We start from the raw sequence: 21,136 nt of genomic DNA, 5'->3' as shown, positions 1-21,136 counted from the left end.
CTTGTATTTCTCGTCACACTTTTGCTTGACACTATCCTTCATGTGTCCAAATTTGTGACCTTAATGACCGCTGAGGTGTCTATTGTCTTTAAAGACATCTTCTCTTTTGTAGCCATGTTCTGTTTGGTGTTTCAGAACCACCCCGTTCTAACTGTGGTGATGGTTGGCATCATTGGAGGTCTGAAGATCTTTCTTGTAATCTACTCATAGGAAACTTTCCAAGTGCATTAAAGTAAGCCGGGCACAGAGTTCCACAGGCAACAACAGCTGCAACTCTACAATCACATCTAGCATTGACTCTATCGTAATCCTCTTCTCAGCATTGAGTTGTGCGGTGTCAACGCCTCTAGTTGCACGTTGTGGTGTCAACACTCTGACGCTTCTTCCCAAAGCCATGCTGTAGTTGTTTAACATCTCAGTTTGCTGCTCAACCTGTTGAGCACGTTGATCGGTGTGGGCAGGCTTCTCTAATCTTGCTCATTTTGTCCCTAGATACTTCTCAAGCTACTGTCATTGCTTTCGCAACATATGGACTCTGCACTGCATTATCAACTGTGAAGAAGTGACCAGGTGGGAAACAAATGTCGACAATGGTGTTGCTGCTGAGAGCCAAGGGGAGACTCATGGTCCACTCTGCCTACAACCTCCATGTGAGTTTATGAGCTTACTTGCACATAGGATTACATGTTGAGCAAACACTCAAGACAACGATAATCTGATGTTTAACTGCTATTGTTACTCTAAAGGACAAGAACCTATCGAACACAAACTGTAGCTTTTACCACAGAAGTAAAAAGCTCCCTAGCTAAGAACATAAATGTTGAATCCGATGTTTAACTGCTATTGTTACTCAGGACTAGAATCTACAAAACTCAAATTGTAGCTTTTACCACAGAGGTAAAAAGCTGCCTAGCTAAAGAGAAGTCCCGAAAAGTACATTTAAAATAATGTGTGGAACCTGCAGCCTACAAACCAGCGTTTTTGATACAAAGCATTTAATACTTGAAACCAATGCTTGATACCTACTACAAGGGCAGGTCCAGCCTATAGCTTATCAAAATCAAGAGGCAAACCTTGTGCTACAGGTAACCACGAGCTTGACTCTCAGCTGATTCTCACCAAGCTATTGTCTGAGCTTACCCTCTTCCAGCTTGTATGCAGGCTTAAATCACAAGTTTTAATCAAGGGGTTCAGCCTCTAAACAATCTACAAAGCCGGTCATTGGCACGCTGGCAATGACTAGGTCTTTAAAAAATACAAAACCACGAGGATGAGAATGTTAGGAACAAGCTAACTGAGGATGCTTATTATATCCTAGCCCATGATGGTGTTCGTCTGCTTTTCTTTTTCTTCCAGAAGGCCTTTCCTCCTGCTTGCTTCTGATCTTGAATCTCTATGTATTTTCGCTTCCTGATGATACAAAGGCACACAATTGATTAAATTTCTAACCACACCCAAGGCACAGCCACTATGAACAGGGTCTGTGGTTGAAAACACAAACCTGTAGGCAGAAAGTGAAGAATCTGACAGGAGTTCGTCAGCAAGTGAACCCTTTTGTTCCTTCTTTGTCAATCTTCCTGAATAAAAATCTGCTGGACCTCCAACCACGGTTCCCACCTATAAAACCACAAGACTATCAGATCTTCTGAGCACAGCAAAGCAAGGGTTGGCAATGATAGCATGATTTAGGGGTACCCTCAAAGAAGTCCCGTCATAAATAAGGTAGGCCCAAACTTAAAGCCTTGTTTGGGAGGAAAGCGGCAAGACAGCTTTGAGGCCAAGGACATGCACGGCGAAGTGTGAGGATTGATTACTCTAAGATTGCCAGAATCCATGGTCAAGGAAGCAGCAGGAGGCATGATTATGAAGCAATCCACACACCACTAATTACCACAACATGCACAGACTTCATAAACACCAGACAGACCATTCCCGAACTTATGATCACCCAGAGCACTCAGTGACCCTTAGTGTCAACAAAATGATCATGCCTTACTTGGAAATACTTTGGCAGTCCTTTGGAATCTTCAGCTTTATAATGCCTCTTTGGATCTACAACACCACGAAGCTGCACAAAGGAGTTGTCCCCAAGTCAAACAAAAAATTCCCTTCATAAAACCTTGGTCGTTTCCATTCAAGGTAAGTATCAAACACTAAAGCACCTTCAAAAGCTGGAGCTCCTTCTTGATGTCGGGAGTAATTGTTGGAGCAGATAGGTTAAACCTGTTATCATTAGTGAAGAAGTGTTAGTCCAACAGGTACTGAAATGCTGCACATAAGCATCTATCTTAGAAGATTAAAATGCCCAAAATAAGCACCACATCTTTGCATTTTGTCCATCTATCAGAGCTAAGCCTTCTACACATAGACACACACACACATATATAAAAATACATGTGTGTGTGTGTGTTATGTATGTGTGTGTATACATATTTACATTAGTGTACATGCATGCATGTGTTTACATACACGTGTGCGTATGCGTGTAGCTAGGCGTTCGGGTTCAAACTCATGCTCCCTCCTGGGCAGCTGTTAGAAGTCATCTCCTGTCTATTTGTATACACCAAGGCCTTTGTTGTGGGTGTGCCCGCCCTTATCAGGTGTTTTATCATTTTTCCTCACTCCCCGTATTTTTCCCCTATTTTTTCCCATTTTTCCAGTGGTTGGGAGGGTTGCCAGAGGATGCCAGGAGCACTCCAGTGCTGGCCGACTGCATGTTTCTCAGTCGTGGGCTACTGGACTGCTGGCCGACTGTACTTGTTTAGTCGTGGGCACTTTTCTGCTGGCCGACTGCATTTATGCAGTCGTGGACATTTTTCAGCAGTCGTGGGCACTTCCTATGCTGGCCGACTGCTCTCCCAGGGGCATATATATAGGCCCCCAGCCCCATACCATATTTGTATCATTTCTCGGGATCTTCTTGTGTATATCAGAGCAGAGTTACACGCCTACATCTCTCTCTCTCTTGTGCTGTTTTTCTGCCTGCGTTTTTGTTCTTGTGTTCCCAGATCTGGTCATCATCTCCGCTGCGTATTCTGACATGGTATCAGAGCCCTAGGCTCTAGATAGGTCTTGGGATTTGTGTGAGCAAGAGGGGGACTGTTTTGTGGCTGATTGGTGGACTGTTTTGGGCTGATCGGGAAGAGGAGAAGCAAGAGGAAGGCGGGCTGATTTGCTGGACAGCCACTTGCACGTTTTAGTTCTTCTTTGTTCCCACCCACCCACCCTTTTCAGAGTACATCCCCGCTATGGCAGATCTGTTTGAGATGGCCGAGAGACATGTGAAGATCCCGACACTCCCCACGTTCCCGGTGGACCGTCAGTTGGACGGGAGCAACTATGGCATATGGAAGGTGATGATGGAATCCGTTCTGGAGTCTTACGACCTCGCCGATTTCGTCGTTGTTGGTGTTCCACGACCGGAAGTAGAGGAAGGGGAGTTACCGTCGATCCGGAAGGACCAGGAGGCACAGACACAGATATGGGATCGTGTCAACGCCAGGGTCCGTTCGTTTATCTTTCTCAACTGCACACCATAGGTAATCAACCATGTAAAGCATATGACGCTGGCCAGAGGAATATGGCAGCATTTGGCCTCACTTTACAACAGGGTATCGCCCATGAAGAGGATTTCCTTGGAAGTACAGATGCGGGTTATGAGCCCTGCAAAGTCGTCGACGATGCGGGAGCATATTAACAAGCTGCAGGCTCTTCAGCAGGAAGTTCTTCAGGCTGGGAAGGAGATATCGTCAGAGGACATGGCCATCACGTTGCTGTCACATTTGCCCTCTTCGTACTCAGCATTTTACTCGTCTTTGATTACCAGTGGCAAGCTCAGCACCATCACGTGGGAGGAGCTTGTGCCCATGGTCCTGGACCAAGAGGAACGATTCACGAACCCTCCTCAAGGTGGAGGTTCGGAGGCCTTTACTGGCCAACGGTCGAAAGGCCGTAACTCGGGCAAAGGGAAGGCTTCATCGGAGAAGTCTTCTGAGAAGAAGTCCGACGCTAACCGCGAGAAACTGAAGGCAGAGAGGACCTGTAATGATTGTGACGAGAAAGGCCACTATTGGAGGCAATGTCCCAAGCGGAAGACCGAGAAGGGTGAAGATTCCTCAGCAGCAATCATGAAGACTCCGGCTTTTGTGCACCTGGAGGTGATGGACACCGATGCTTCATTTTCTTCAGGCAAGGAGGAGATTGGATGACTCTCCGCAACGGATACTCGGGAGTGGATTCTCGATAGTGGTGCTTCCAGGCACATGACTGCTTCCCGTTTCGGTTTACAGGATCTCTGCAGGCTTTTTGGTCATATTCTTACTGGGGATACGTCCACTATCCCAGTTCACAGTGAGGGCAAGATGGAGATAGTTCCCGATGGCAGAGGGGGGAAGCATTCCTCCCAGGTGTTGTATGTTCCGGCACTTGGTTTTCATCTGTTGTCAGTGCATCAGGTTTGCAAGACTGGCGTACGGGTGGAGTTTGATGAGCATTTTATTGCTCTCCGGGACAAAGCAACAGGCCAAGTGGTTTGGGAAGACGGAGTGGAGAATGGAGTTTACAGGCTTTCAGCACTCTCTCTCCCAGGTCCTCAGGATTGTGATGAGTAGCAGTCTGGTAATGGCTACTCAAGTGTGGATACGCTGCAGGTGCGGGTGCGGGCTTTCCGAGACCAGGTGGTGGATAGCTTGCCAGTAGATGGCAGCAGTTGGCAGGAACTTTCCAGTACTGATGTTGGTAGTTCTTGTGTTCGTGAGTCAGAGGAAGCTGAACAGGTCACTTATGCTCTGATGTCTCATAGTGTTCGGGACATAGAACTTCCAGTAGTTGAGGATGTTCTTTCCACAGGGACCTTTCGGAAAGCCAGGCAGGTGGCAGGTGCTTACTTGCAGAAGGAGGTGGTTTCTCCAGGCTTTGTGGTTCCGGATTCAGAGGGGGTGGTTAACAGGTTTCATCAGGTTTCCAGGACTTATTTGTGCACCGCAACAGGTGTTGATCCTTGTGAGCAGTTTGATGTCTCTTTTGACTCAGAAGCTGTATGGTTCATTGATCTGGTTGATGGACACCAGATTGGACGGGAGCTTCTTGATGAGGCGGTTGAGCTCATGGTTGCGGATGACTCTTTGGGAGGCAGGATTGCGTTTCCTGTGGTTTCTGCGGCATGCGAAGGATCATGGACTCTTGTACACAGGAGGGGGATTGTTGGATGGAGTCCGACTCCACGTGAAACCGATCCCGTCAAGTGGGAAAGACTCAATTGGACACCTACACGTTTAATAGCACAACTTTAAAACCACAAATATGAAATGGACAACTTAAAACAACTTGAAATTTAAATGACAGAAATGGAAAGATGGACACCAGCACTGGGGCCGGAACGGGCCGACCCCCCCCTCAATATATGATATATTTATTGGGAGTATTTAAAGAATACAATGCTCCACGGGTTCTGAGAACCAGATCATGTCCATGTACATATGAAAACAGTATTAAACAAATAACTCGAATTTCGATGTAGAAAAACTTGGAGCAGAACGACCACTAGTGTGGTCCAATCACTACGGTCCTGTGCTTTCACTGGACTCCGCGGAGAGCACCACACTGGTGTTCCGAGACCACGCACAGACAGGCGCTCTCGTACCAACGCCTGGCTCTCCCGATCTCAGCACCTTTGGACCGAGGTTCGCCCATATAGCTTGGACAACCCGGCACCGAACGGGTGTAGGCCGAGCGGGACGAATCTCTTACCAGATTTAAACATTAAATGCTTTACTCAAATCTGAAAATCACTTACTTGTAGATGGTTGATAGAAGACCAAAACTTGTAGTGTTTGTGTAGTCTTTGAAACCACCTTTGTTGGAGAAAGAGTAGCCACGTGGTGAACCTCCAAACAAGTTCCACCACAAAGGGCACAGCTGCCTGCTGTGGTTAAGTACAACTTGAGCCGCCAGAGGTTGTACGTTGTAAGCAGGTACACAGCAGCCGCCTTGAAGGGTGTATGCGCAGCAGTGGTAAAAGGAAGAGATGGCAGCCTCTTGTATGGATGGTGAAGCAGCCGCCAGGTGTATAGTACAGCCAGTCACCTGGAAGAGTGCAACGTGGAGTAAACAGCTGCCTGTAGAGTAGTTTCAGCCAACAGCAGAGGGTCGCCTGTAGAGAGTCAGGCGCAGCCGGCAGTTAACACCAGCGCACAGTTGAAGTGGCTGCAGCCAGCCTGTAGGGAAGGCGGGCACAGTAGTTAATTCAGCCGCCTTGGGGAGTCAGGCGCAGCCAGCCTGTAGAGGGTGGTTCGCAGCAGCCAGCCGACTGGAGAGAGGGAGAGACTGTCGCCAGTAGCAGCCAGTCTGCAGGGAAGGCAGCCGCCTATATGGAGGAGCAGCCGTACAGCAGCAACAAGGTGAACTTCAGCCGTGTAGAGGAGAAGCGATGGATGATAGCCGCCTGGTTCTTCACGTAAGAGAGAAGCGATCCATGCCACGCTTGAAGAGGGCCCTCTCTTTTAATAAAAACTGAAGTGTAGTTAACCTTAGTCCTACCTACGCATGCATGAAGGGGACTAGTGGGGGTTGGTGACCATGCCCACCCCCACACTCACTTAAAAGTGAGGCTCCCCACCTTGGCCCCAAAGTGGGTGCCCAAAGGGGGTGCCCACTTTTAAATGAATGTGAACCCCTAACCTTATAAAAATAAAGGGTTAGAATTTAAAACATTAAAACAAACATGTGCGACATACTTACCACCTGTTCACATGCACTGAAACTTGTCAGAATACAGGGCACACTTCACGACTCACTGGCAGGCGTCCCCGCTCAGTAAGTAACACGTCAGGCAGGCAAACACACGAATACATGTCATGCGAAAACAGTTTCAAACATGCAAAATATGTGTGCATGTGCAAAAGTAACATGGACATATCTCCCGTTCATGGAACATGTACAAAATATTTGTCGGCACAAAACTGGCTCGACATAAAACATAAAAACCTGGTCTTCCTATGGAGTGACAGTCCCATAGGTAAGACACAGTTCCAGGCACGAGTTTCCCTAGGTGTGACAGTCCCATAGGTAAAACACGGCACGAATACTGGCTCTTCCATGGCGTGACAGTCCCATGGATCGAACACAGTCCAGGTCATACACGGGTGGCACTGATCTGGCTCCCGTCCATACGACACCATCCTGCTAACACACGGGTGGCACCAGTCTGGCTCCCGTCCATGTCAGCAAAAATACTGGCCTCTTCACACGAGACACTGGCCTGGCCTCAAGTGAACGAGACGCAAAAATGTGGGAATGGACCAAATGGTCGGCCAATTGGTGACATCCCCCCGGGCTTTCCTGGAGACAGTTGACCTTTGGATTCACTATCCAGAACCCTTTCAAGAGGCTTGTGTCTACCTCGCAGGGCATCAGACCCACGAGAAGCACTAGAGGGACCCCTCGAATTTGGTACTTCCAAAGGGTTGCCTTGGCTGTCCATTGTGTTCAAAGTTTGCTAAAAGCGGGATGTCCAATACACAGATTCGTTTCCCCACTAGGAAGAGGGAAACAACCGTGCTCTGATACCAATGAAACCGATCCCGTCAAGTGGGAAAGACTCAATTGGACACCTACACGTTTAATAGCACAACTTTAAAACCACAAATATGAAATGGACAACTTAAAACAACTTGAAATTTAAATGACAGAAATGGAAAGATGGACACCAGCACTGGGGCCGGAACGGGCCGACCCCCCCCTCAATATATGATATATTTATTGGGAGTATTTAAAGAATACAATGCTCCACGGGTTCTGAGAACCAGATCATGTCCATGTACATATGAAAACAGTATTAAACAAATAACTCGAATTTCGATGTAGAAAAACTTGGAGCAGAACGACCACTAGTGTGGTCCAATCACTACGGTCCTGTGCTTTCACTGGACTCCGCGGAGAGCACCACACTGGTGTTCCGAGACCACGCACAGACAGGCGCTCTCGTACTAACGCCTGGCTCTCCCGATCTCAGCACCTTTGGACCGAGGTTCGCCCATATAGCTTGGACAACCCGGCACCGAACGGGTGTAGGCCGAGCGGGACGAATCTCTTACCAGATTTAAACATTAAATGCTTTACTCAAATCTGAAAATCACTTACTTGTAGATGGTTGATAGAAGACCAAAACTTGTAGTGTTTGTGTAGTCTTTGAAACCACCTTTGTTGGAGAAAGAGTAGCCACGTGGTGAACCTCCAAACAAGTTCCACCACAAAGGGCACAGCTGCCTGCTGTGGTTAAGTACAACTTGAGCCGCCAGAGGTTGTACGTTGTAAGCAGGTACACAGCAGCCGCCTTGAAGGGTGTATGCGCAGCAGTGGTAAAAGGAAGAGATGGCAGCCTCTTGTATGGATGGTGAAGCAGCCGCCAGGTGTATAGTACAGCCAGTCACCTGGAAGAGTGCAACGTGGAGTAAACAGCTGCCTGTAGAGTAGTTTCAGCCAACAGCAGAGGGTCGCCTGTAGAGAGTCAGGCGCAGCCGGCAGTTAACACCAGCGCACAGTTGAAGTGGCTGCAGCCAGCCTGTAGGGAAGGCGGGCACAGTAGTTAATTCAGCCGCCTTGGGGAGTCAGGCGCAGCCAGCCTGTAGAGGGTGGTTCGCAGCAGCCAGCCGACTGGAGAGAGGGAGAGACTGTCGCCAGTAGCAGCCAGTCTGCAGGGAAGGCAGCCGCCTATATGGAGGAGCAGCCGTACAGCAGCAACAAGGTGAACTTCAGCCGTGTAGAGGAGAAGCGATGGATGATAGCCGCCTGGTTCTTCACGTAAGAGAGAAGCGATCCATGCCACGCTTGAAGAGGGCCCTCTCTTTTAATAAAAACTGAAGTGTAGTTAACCTTAGTCCTACCTACGCATGCATGAAGGGGACTAGTGGGGGTTGGTGACCATGCCCACCCCCACACTCACTTAAAAGTGAGGCTCCCCACCTTGGCCCCAAAGTGGGTGCCCAAAGGGGGTGCCCACTTTTAAATGAATGTGAACCCCTAACCTTATAAAAATAAAGGGTTAGAATTTAAAACATTAAAACAAACATGTGCGACATACTTACCACCTGTTCACATGCACTGAAACTTGTCAGAATACAGGGCACACTTCACGACTCACTGGCAGGCGTCCCCGCTCAGTAAGTAACACGTCAGGCAGGCAAACACACGAATACATGTCATGCGAAAACAGTTTCAAACATGCAAAATATGTGTGCATGTGCAAAAGTAACATGGACATATCTCCCGTTCATGGAACATGTACAAAATATTTGTCGGCACAAAACTGGCTCGACATAAAACATAAAAACCTGGTCTTCCTATGGAGTGACAGTCCCATAGGTAAGACACAGTTCCAGGCACGAGTTTCCCTAGGTGTGACAGTCCCATAGGTAAAACACGGCACGAATACTGGCTCTTCCATGGCGTGACAGTCCCATGGATCGAACACAGTCCAGGTCATACACGGGTGGCACTGATCTGGCTCCCGTCCATACGACACCATCCTGCTAACACACGGGTGGCACCAGTCTGGCTCCCGTCCATGTCAGCAAAAATACTGGCCTCTTCACACGAGACACTGGCCTGGCCTCAAGTGAACGAGACGCAAAAATGTGGGAATGGACCAAATGGTCGGCCAATTGGTGACATCCCCCCGGGCTTTCCTGGAGACAGTTGACCTTTGGATTCACTATCCAGAACCCTTTCAAGAGGCTTGTGTCTACCTCGCAGGGCATCAGACCCACGAGAAGCACTAGAGGGACCCCTCGAATTTGGTACTTCCAAAGGGTTGCCTTGGCTGTCCATTGTGTTCAAAGTTTGCTAAAAGCGGGATGTCCAATACACAGATTCGTTTCCCCACTAGGAAGAGGGAAACAACCGTGCTCTGATACCAATGAAACCGATCCCGTCAAGTGGGAAAGACTCAATTGGACACCTACACGTTTAATAGCACAACTTTAAAACCACAAATATGAAATGGACAACTTAAAACAACTTGAAATTTAAATGACAGAAATGGAAAGATGGACACCAGCACTGGGGCCGGAACGGGCCGACCCCCCCCTCAATATATGATATATTTATTGGGAGTATTTAAAGAATACAATGCTCCACGGGTTCTGAGAACCAGATCATGTCCATGTACATATGAAAACAGTATTAAACAAATAACTCGAATTTCGATGTAGAAAAACTTGGAGCAGAACGACCACTAGTGTGGTCCAATCACTACGGTCCTGTGCTTTCACTGGACTCCGCGGAGAGCACCACACTGGTGTTCCGAGACCACGCACAGACAGGCGCTCTCGTACTAACGCCTGGCTCTCCCGATCTCAGCACCTTTGGACCGAGGTTCGCCCATATAGCTTGGACAACCCGGCACCGAACGGGTGTAGGCCGAGCGGGACGAATCTCTTACCAGATTTAAACATTAAATGCTTTACTCAAATCTGAAAATCACTTACTTGTAGATGGTTGATAGAAGACCAAAACTTGTAGTGTTTGTGTAGTCTTTGAAACCACCTTTGTTGGAGAAAGAGTAGCCACGTGGTGAACCTCCAAACAAGTTCCACCACAAAGGGCACAGCTGCCTGCTGTGGTTAAGTACAACTTGAGCCGCCAGAGGTTGTACGTTGTAAGCAGGTACACAGCAGCCGCCTTGAAGGGTGTATGCGCAGCAGTGGTAAAAGGAAGAGATGGCAGCCTCTTGTATGGATGGTGAAGCAGCCGCCAGGTGTATAGTACAGCCAGTCACCTGGAAGAGTGCAACGTGGAGTAAACAGCTGCCTGTAGAGTAGTTTCAGCCAACAGCAGAGGGTCGCCTGTAGAGAGTCAGGCGCAGCCGGCAGTTAACACCAGCGCACAGTTGAAGTGGCTGCAGCCAGCCTGTAGGGAAGGCGGGCACAGTAGTTAATTCAGCCGCCTTGGGGAGTCAGGCGCAGCCAGCCTGTAGAGGGTGGTTCGCAGCAGCCAGCCGACTGGAGAGAGGGAGAGACTGTCGCCAGTAGCAGCCAGTCTGCAGGGAAGGCAGCCGCCTATATGGAGGAGCAGCCGTACAGCAGCAACAAGGTGAACTTCAGCCGTGTAGAGGAGAAGCGATGGATGATAGCCGCCTGGTTCTTCACGTAAGAGAGAAGCGATCCATGCCACGCTTGAAGAGGGCCCTCTCTTTTAATAAAAACTGAAGTGTAGTTAACCTTAGTCCTACCTACGCATGCATGAAGGGGACTAGTGGGGGTTGGTGACCATGCCCACCCCCACACTCACTTAAAAGTGAGGCTCCCCACCTTGGCCCCAAAGTGGGTGCCCAAAGGGGGTGCCCACTTTTAAATGAATGTGAACCCCTAACCTTATAAAAATAAAGGGTTAGAATTTAAAACATTAAAACAAACATGTGCGACATACTTACCACCTGTTCACATGCACTGAAACTTGTCAGAATACAGGGCACACTTCACGACTCACTGGCAGGCGTCCCCGCTCAGTAAGTAACACGTCAGGCAGGCAAACACACGAATACATGTCATGCGAAAACAGTTTCAAACATGCAAAATATGTGTGCATGTGCAAAAGTAACATGGACATATCTCCCGTTCATGGAACATGTACAAAATATTTGTCGGCACAAAACTGGCTCGACATAAAACATAAAAACCTGGTCTTCCTATGGAGTGACAGTCCCATAGGTAAGACACAGTTCCAGGCACGAGTTTCCCTAGGTGTGACAGTCCCATAGGTAAAACACGGCACGAATACTGGCTCTTCCATGGCGTGACAGTCCCATGGATCGAACACAGTCCAGGTCATACACGGGTGGCACTGATCTGGCTCCCGTCCATACGACACCATCCTGCTAACACACGGGTGGCACCAGTCTGGCTCCCGTCCATGTCAGCAAAAATACTGGCCTCTTCACACGAGACACTGGCCTGGCCTCAAGTGAACGAGACGCAAAAATGTGGGAATGGACCAAATGGTCGGCCAATTGGTGACATCCCCCCGGGCTTTCCTGGAGACAGTTGACCTTTGGATTCACTATCCAGAACCCTTTCAAGAGGCTTGTGTCTACCTCGCAGGGCATCAGACCCACGAGAAGCACTAGAGGGACCCCTCGAATTTGGTACTTCCAAAGGGTTGCCTTGGCTGTCCATTGTGTTCAAAGTTTGCTAAAAGCGGGATGTCCAATACACAGATTCGTTTCCCCACTAGGAAGAGGGAAACAACCGTGCTCTGATACCAATGAAACCGATCCCGTCAAGTGGGAAAGACTCAATTGGACACCTACACGTTTAATAGCACAACTTTAAAACCACAAATATGAAATGGACAACTTAAAACAACTTGAAATTTAAATGACAGAAATGGAAAGATGGACACCAGCACTGGGGCCGGAACGGGCCGACCCCCCCCTCAATATATGATATATTTATTGGGAGTATTTAAAGAATACAATGCTCCACGGGTTCTGAGAACCAGATCATGTCCATGTACATATGAAAACAGTATTAAACAAATAACTCGAATTTCGATGTAGAAAAACTTGGAGCAGAACGACCACTAGTGTGGTCCAATCACTACGGTCCTGTGCTTTCACTGGACTCCGCGGAGAGCACCACACTGGTGTTCCGAGACCACGCACAGACAGGCGCTCTCGTACTAACGCCTGGCTCTCCCGATCTCAGCACCTTTGGACCGAGGTTCGCCCATATAGCTTGGACAACCCGGCACCGAACGGGTGTAGGCCGAGCGGGACGAATCTCTTACCAGATTTAAACATTAAATGCTTTACTCAAATCTGAAAATCACTTACTTGTAGATGGTTGATAGAAGACCAAAACTTGTAGTGTTTGTGTAGTCTTTGAAACCACCTTTGTTGGAGAAAGAGTAGCCACGTGGTGAACCTCCAAACAAGTTCCACCACAAAGGGCACAGCTGCCTGCTGTGGTTAAGTACAACTTGAGCCGCCAGAGGTTGTACGTTGTAAGCAGGTACACAGCAGCCGCCTTGAAGGGTGTATGCGCAGCAGTGGTAAAAGGAAGAGATGGCAGCCTCTTGTATGGATGGTGAAGCAGCCGCCAGGTGTATAGTACAGCCAGTCACCTGGAAGAGTGCAACGTGGAGTAAACAGCTGCCTGTAGAGTAGTTTCAGCCAACAGCAGAGGGTCGCCTGTAGAGAGTCAGGCGCAGCCGGCAGTTAACACCAGCGCACAGTTGAAGTGGCTGCAGCCAGCCTGTAGGGAAGGCGGGCACAGTAGTTAATTCAGCCGCCTTGGGGAGTCAGGCGCAGCCAGCCTGTAGAGGGTGGTTCGCAGCAGCCAGCCGACTGGAGAGAGGGAGAGACTGTCGCCAGTAGCAGCCAGTCTGCAGGGAAGGCAGCCGCCTATATGGAGGAGCAGCCGTACAGCAGCAACAAGGTGAACTTCAGCCGTGTAGAGGAGAAGCGATGGATGATAGCCGCCTGGTTCTTCACGTAAGAGAGAAGCGATCCATGCCACGCTTGAAGAGGGCCCTCTCTTTTAATAAAAACTGAAGTGTAGTTAACCTTAGTCCTACCTACGCATGCATGAAGGGGACTAGTGGGGGTTGGTGACCATGCCCACCCCCACACTCACTTAAAAGTGAGGCTCCCCACCTTGGCCCCAAAGTGGGTGCCCAAAGGGGGTGCCCACTTTTAAATGAATGTGAACCCCTAACCTTATAAAAATAAAGGGTTAGAATTTAAAACATTAAAACAAACATGTGCGACATACTTACCACCTGTTCACATGCACTGAAACTTGTCAGAATACAGGGCACACTTCACGACTCACTGGCAGGCGTCCCCGCTCAGTAAGTAACACGTCAGGCAGGCAAACACACGAATACATGTCATGCGAAAACAGTTTCAAACATGCAAAATATGTGTGCATGTGCAAAAGTAACATGGACATATCTCCCGTTCATGGAACATGTACAAAATATTTGTCGGCACAAAACTGGCTCGACATAAAACATAAAAACCTGGTCTTCCTATGGAGTGACAGTCCCATAGGTAAGACACAGTTCCAGGCACGAGTTTCCCTAGGTGTGACAGTCCCATAGGTAAAACACGGCACGAATACTGGCTCTTCCATGGCGTGACAGTCCCATGGATCGAACACAGTCCAGGTCATACACGGGTGGCACTGATCTGGCTCCCGTCCATACGACACCATCCTGCTAACACACGGGTGGCACCAGTCTGGCTCCCGTCCATGTCAGCAAAAATACTGGCCTCTTCACACGAGACACTGGCCTGGCCTCAAGTGAACGAGACGCAAAAATGTGGGAATGGACCAAATGGTCGGCCAATTGGTGACATCCCCCCGGGCTTTCCTGGAGACAGTTGACCTTTGGATTCACTATCCAGAACCCTTTCAAGAGGCTTGTGTCTACCTCGCAGGGCATCAGACCCACGAGAAGCACTAGAGGGACCCCTCGAATTTGGTACTTCCAAAGGGTTGCCTTGGCTGTCCATTGTGTTCAAAGTTTGCTAAAAGCGGGATGTCCAATACACAGATTCGTTTCCCCACTAGGAAGAGGGAAACAACCGTGCTCTGATACCAATGAAACCGATCCCGTCAAGTGGGAAAGACTCAATTGGACACCTACACGTTTAATAGCACAACTTTAAAACCACAAATATGAAATGGACAACTTAAAACAACTTGAAATTTAAATGACAGAAATGGAAAGATGGACACCAGCACTGGGGCCGGAACGGGCCGACCCCCCCCTCAATATATGATATATTTATTGGGAGTATTTAAAGAATACAATGCTCCACGGGTTCTGAGAACCAGATCATGTCCATGTACATATGAAAACAGTATTAAACAAATAACTCGAATTTCGATGTAGAAAAACTTGGAGCAGAACGACCACTAGTGTGGTCCAATCACTACGGTCCTGTGCTTTCACTGGACTCCGCGGAGAGCACCACACTGGTGTTCCGAGACCACGCACAGACAGGCGCTCTCGTACTAACGCCTGGCTCTCCCGATCTCAGCACCTTTGGACCGAGGTTCGCCCATATAGCTTGGACAACCCGGCACCGAACGGGTGTAGGCCGAGCGGGACGAATCTCTTACCAGATTTAAACATTAAATGCTTTACTCAAATCTGAAAATCACTTACTTGTAGATGGTTGATAGAAGACCAAAACTTGTAGTGTTTGTGTAGTCTTTGAAACCACCTTTGTTGGAGAAAGAGTAGCCACGTGGTGAACCTCCAAACAAGTTCCACCACAAAGGGCACAGCTGCCTGCTGTGGTTAAGTACAACTTGAGCCGCCAGAGGTTGTACGTTGTAAGCAGGTACACAGCAGCCGCCTTGAAGGGTGTATGCGCAGCAGTGGTAAAAGGAAGAGATGGCAGCCTCTTGTATGGATGGTGAAGCAGCCGCCAGGTGTATAGTACAGCCAGTCACCTGGAAGAGTGCAACGTGGAGTAAACAGCTGCCTGTAGAGTAGTTTCAGCCAACAGCAGAGGGTCGCCTGTAGAGAGTCAGGCGCAGCCGGCAGTTAACACCAGCGCACAGTTGAAGTGGCTGCAGCCAGCCTGTAGGGAAGGCGGGCACAGTAGTTAATTCAGCCGCCTTGGGGAGTCAGGCGCAGCCAGCCTGTAGAGGGTGGTTCGCAGCAGCCAGCCGACTGGAGAGAGGGAGAGACTGTCGCCAGTAGCAGCCAGTCTGCAGGGAAGGCAGCCGCCTATATGGAGGAGCAGCCGTACAGCAGCAACAAGGTGAACTTCAGCCGTGTAGAGGAGAAGCGATGGATGATAGCCGCCTGGTTCTTCACGTAAGAGAGAAGCGATCCATGCCACGCTTGAAGAGGGCCCTCTCTTTTAATAAAAACTGAAGTGTAGTTAACCTTAGTCCTACCTACGCATGCATGAAGGGGACTAGTGGGGGTTGGTGACCATGCCCACCCCCACACTCACTTAAAAGTGAGGCTCCCCACCTTGGCCCCAAAGTGGGTGCCCAAAGGGGGTGCCCACTTTTAAATGAATGTGAACCCCTAACCTTATAAAAATAAAGGGTTAGAATTTAAAACATTAAAACAAACATGTGCGACATACTTACCACCTGTTCACATGCACTGAAACTTGTCAGAATACAGGGCACACTTCACGACTCACTGGCAGGCGTCCCCGCTCAGTAAGTAACACGTCAGGCAGGCAAACACACGAATACATGTCATGCGAAAACAGTTTCAAACATGCAAAATATGTGTGCATGTGCAAAAGTAACATGGACATATCTCCCGTTCATGGAACATGTACAAAATATTTGTCGGCACAAAACTGGCTCGACATAAAACATAAAAACCTGGTCTTCCTATGGAGTGACAGTCCCATAGGTAAGACACAGTTCCAGGCACGAGTTTCCCTAGGTGTGACAGTCCCATAGGTAAAACACGGCACGAATACTGGCTCTTCCATGGCGTGACAGTCCCATGGATCGAACACAGTCCAGGTCATACACGGGTGGCACTGATCTGGCTCCCGTCCATACGACACCATCCTGCTAACACACGGGTGGCACCAGTCTGGCTCCCGTCCATGTCAGCAAAAATACTGGCCTCTTCACACGAGACACTGGCCTGGCCTCAAGTGAACGAGACGCAAAAATGTGGGAATGGACCAAATGGTCGGCCAATTGGTGACATCCCCCCGGGCTTTCCTGGAGACAGTTGACCTTTGGATTCACTATCCAGAACCCTTTCAAGAGGCTTGTGTCTACCTCGCAGGGCATCAGACCCACGAGAAGCACTAGAGGGACCCCTCGAATTTGGTACTTCCAAAGGGTTGCCTTGGCTGTCCATTGTGTTCAAAGTTTGCTAAAAGCGGGATGTCCAATACACAGATTCGTTTCCCCACTAGGAAGAGGGAAACAACCGTGCTCTGATACCAATGAAACCGATCCCGTCAAGTGGGAAAGACTCAATTGGACACCTACACGTTTAATAGCACAACTTTAAAACCACAAATATGAAATGGACAACTTAAAACAACTTGAAATTTAAATGACAGAAATGGAAAGATGGACACCAGCACTGGGGCCGGAACGGGCCGACCCCCCCCTCAATATATGATATATTTATTGGGAGTATTTAAAGAATACAATGCTCCACGGGTTCTGAGAACCAGATCATGTCCATGTACATATGAAAACAGTATTAAACAAATAACTCGAATTTCGATGTAGAAAAACTTGGAGCAGAACGACCACTAGTGTGGTCCAATCACTACGGTCCTGTGCTTTCACTGGACTCCGCGGAGAGCACCACACTGGTGTTCCGAGACCACGCACAGACAGGCGCTCTCGTACTAACGCCTGGCTCTCCCGATCTCAGCACCTTTGGACCGAGGTTCGCCCATATAGCTTGGACAACCCGGCACCGAACGGGTGTAGGCCGAGCGGGACGAATCTCTTACCAGATTTAAACATTAAATGCTTTACTCAAATCTGAAAATCACTTACTTGTAGATGGTTGATAGAAGACCAAAACTTGTAGTGTTTGTGTAGTCTTTGAAACCACCTTTGTTGGAGAAAGAGTAGCCACGTGGTGAACCTCCAAACAAGTTCCACCACAAAGGGCACAGCTGCCTGCTGTGGTTAAGTACAACTTGAGCCGCCAGAGGTTGTACGTTGTAAGCAGGTACACAGCAGCCGCCTTGAAGGGTGTATGCGCAGCAGTGGTAAAAGGAAGAGATGGCAGCCTCTTGTATGGATGGTGAAGCAGCCGCCAGGTGTATAGTACAGCCAGTCACCTGGAAGAGTGCAACGTGGAGTAAACAGCTGCCTGTAGAGTAGTTTCAGCCAACAGCAGAGGGTCGCCTGTAGAGAGTCAGGCGCAGCCGGCAGTTAACACCAGCGCACAGTTGAAGTGGCTGCAGCCAGCCTGTAGGGAAGGCGGGCACAGTAGTTAATTCAGCCGCCTTGGGGAGTCAGGCGCAGCCAGCCTGTAGAGGGTGGTTCGCAGCAGCCAGCCGACTGGAGAGAGGGAGAGACTGTCGCCAGTAGCAGCCAGTCTGCAGGGAAGGCAGCCGCCTATATGGAGGAGCAGCCGTACAGCAGCAACAAGGTGAACTTCAGCCGTGTAGAGGAGAAGCGATGGATGATAGCCGCCTGGTTCTTCACGTAAGAGAGAAGCGATCCATGCCACGCTTGAAGAGGGCCCTCTCTTTTAATAAAAACTGAAGTGTAGTTAACCTTAGTCCTACCTACGCATGCATGAAGGGGACTAGTGGGGGTTGGTGACCATGCCCACCCCCACACTCACTTAAAAGTGAGGCTCCCCACCTTGGCCCCAAAGTGGGTGCCCAAAGGGGGTGCCCACTTTTAAATGAATGTGAACCCCTAACCTTATAAAAATAAAGGGTTAGAATTTAAAACATTAAAACAAACATGTGCGACATACTTACCACCTGTTCACATGCACTGAAACTTGTCAGAATACAGGGCACACTTCACGACTCACTGGCAGGCGTCCCCGCTCAGTAAGTAACACGTCAGGCAGGCAAACACACGAATACATGTCATGCGAAAACAGTTTCAAACATGCAAAATATGTGTGCATGTGCAAAAGTAACATGGACATATCTCCCGTTCATGGAACATGTACAAAATATTTGTCGGCACAAAACTGGCTCGACATAAAACATAAAAACCTGGTCTTCCTATGGAGTGACAGTCCCATAGGTAAGACACAGTTCCAGGCACGAGTTTCCCTAGGTGTGACAGTCCCATAGGTAAAACACGGCACGAATACTGGCTCTTCCATGGCGTGACAGTCCCATGGATCGAACACAGTCCAGGTCATACACGGGTGGCACTGATCTGGCTCCCGTCCATACGACACCATCCTGCTAACACACGGGTGGCACCAGTCTGGCTCCCGTCCATGTCAGCAAAAATACTGGCCTCTTCACACGAGACACTGGCCTGGCCTCAAGTGAACGAGACGCAAAAATGTGGGAATGGACCAAATGGTCGGCCAATTGGTGACATCCCCCCGGGCTTTCCTGGAGACAGTTGACCTTTGGATTCACTATCCAGAACCCTTTCAAGAGGCTTGTGTCTACCTCGCAGGGCATCAGACCCACGAGAAGCACTAGAGGGACCCCTCGAATTTGGTACTTCCAAAGGGTTGCCTTGGCTGTCCATTGTGTTCAAAGTTTGCTAAAAGCGGGATGTCCAATACACAGATTCGTTTCCCCACTAGGAAGAGGGAAACAACCGTGCTCTGATACCAATGAAACCGATCCCGTCAAGTGGGAAAGACTCAATTGGACACCTACACGTTTAATAGCACAACTTTAAAACCACAAATATGAAATGGACAACTTAAAACAACTTGAAATTTAAATGACAGAAATGGAAAGATGGACACCAGCACTGGGGCCGGAACGGGCCGACCCCCCCCTCAATATATGATATATTTATTGGGAGTATTTAAAGAATACAATGCTCCACGGGTTCTGAGAACCAGATCATGTCCATGTACATATGAAAACAGTATTAAACAAATAACTCGAATTTCGATGTAGAAAAACTTGGAGCAGAACGACCACTAGTGTGGTCCAATCACTACGGTCCTGTGCTTTCACTGGACTCCGCGGAGAGCACCACACTGGTGTTCCGAGACCACGCACAGACAGGCGCTCTCGTACTAACGCCTGGCTCTCCCGATCTCAGCACCTTTGGACCGAGGTTCGCCCATATAGCTTGGACAACCCGGCACCGAACGGGTGTAGGCCGAGCGGGACGAATCTCTTACCAGATTTAAACATTAAATGCTTTACTCAAATCTGAAAATCACTTACTTGTAGATGGTTGATAGAAGACCAAAACTTGTAGTGTTTGTGTAGTCTTTGAAACCACCTTTGTTGGAGAAAGAGTAGCCACGTGGTGAACCTCCAAACAAGTTCCACCACAAAGGGCACAGCTGCCTGCTGTGGTTAAGTACAACTTGAGCCGCCAGAGGTTGTACGTTGTAAGCAGGTACACAGCAGCCGCCTTGAAGGGTGTATGCGCAGCAGTGGTAAAAGGAAGAGATGGCAGCCTCTTGTATGGATGGTGAAGCAGCCGCCAGGTGTATAGTACAGCCAGTCACCTGGAAGAGTGCAACGTGGAGTAAACAGCTGCCTGTAGAGTAGTTTCAGCCAACAGCAGAGGGTCGCCTGTAGAGAGTCAGGCGCAGCCGGCAGTTAACACCAGCGCACAGTTGAAGTGGCTGCAGCCAGCCTGTAGGGAAGGCGGGCACAGTAGTTAATTCAGCCGCCTTGGGGAGTCAGGCGCAGCCAGCCTGTAGAGGGTGGTTCGCAGCAGCCAGCCGACTGGAGAGAGGGAGAGACTGTCGCCAGTAGCAGCCAGTCTGCAGGGAAGGCAGCCGCCTATATGGAGGAGCAGCCGTACAGCAGCAACAAGGTGAACTTCAGCCGTGTAGAGGAGAAGCGATGGATGATAGCCGCCTGGTTCTTCACGTAAGAGAGAAGCGATCCATGCCACGCTTGAAGAGGGCCCTCTCTTTTAATAAAAACTGAAGTGTAGTTAACCTTAGTCCTACCTACGCATGCATGAAGGGGACTAGTGGGGGTTGGTGACCATGCCCACCCCCACACTCACTTAAAAGTGAGGCTCCCCACCTTGGCCCCAAAGTGGGTGCCCAAAGGGGGTGCCCACTTTTAAATGAATGTGAACCCCTAACCTTATAAAAATAAAGGGTTAGAATTTAAAACATTAAAACAAACATGTGCGACATACTTACCACCTGTTCACATGCACTGAAACTTGTCAGAATACAGGGCACACTTCACCACTCACTGGCAGGCGTCCCCGCTCAGTAAGTAACACGTCAGGCAGGCAAACACACGAATACATGTCATGCGAAAACAGTTTCAAACATGCAAAATATGTGTGCATGTGCAAAAGTAACATGGACATATCTCCCGTTCATGGAACATGTACAAAATATTTGTCGGCACAAAACTGGCTCGACATAAAACATAAAAACCTGGTCTTCCTATGGAGTGACAGTCCCATAGGTAAGACACAGTTCCAGGCACGAGTTTCCCTAGGTGTGACAGTCCCATAGG

General features: G+C 49.0%; 1 protein-coding gene across 1 annotated transcript in view; it reads right to left on the bottom strand.

Moving 5' to 3' along the window:
- Nucleotides 1-922: 922 nt before the first annotated feature.
- The window catches only part of LOC147635356 (uncharacterized), a 31,590-nt gene continuing 11,376 nt past the window's right edge, over nucleotides 923-21,136 (bottom strand). The window contains exons 4-7 of the mRNA XM_086802600.1: nucleotides 2,163-2,223; nucleotides 1,997-2,068; nucleotides 1,502-1,617; nucleotides 923-1,410 (exon numbers count right to left, since the gene is read on the bottom strand). Of these exons, the coding sequence (XP_086658726.1) occupies nucleotides 1,308-1,410; nucleotides 1,502-1,617; nucleotides 1,997-2,068; nucleotides 2,163-2,223 (352 nt within the window). The 3' untranslated portion in view covers nucleotides 923-1,307. The remainder of the gene's footprint in view (nucleotides 1,411-1,501; nucleotides 1,618-1,996; nucleotides 2,069-2,162; nucleotides 2,224-21,136) is intronic.

The sequence above is a fragment of the Cibotium barometz genome, chromosome 9 (assembly GCF_041138505.1).
Source record: "Cibotium barometz isolate CiBa-2024 chromosome 9, ASM4113850v1, whole genome shotgun sequence".
Classification (NCBI taxonomy): Eukaryota; Viridiplantae; Streptophyta; class Polypodiopsida; order Cyatheales; family Cibotiaceae; genus Cibotium; species Cibotium barometz.
The sequence above is the reverse complement of the archived record's forward strand: the minus strand, read 5'-3'. Positions and strand labels throughout refer to the sequence as shown.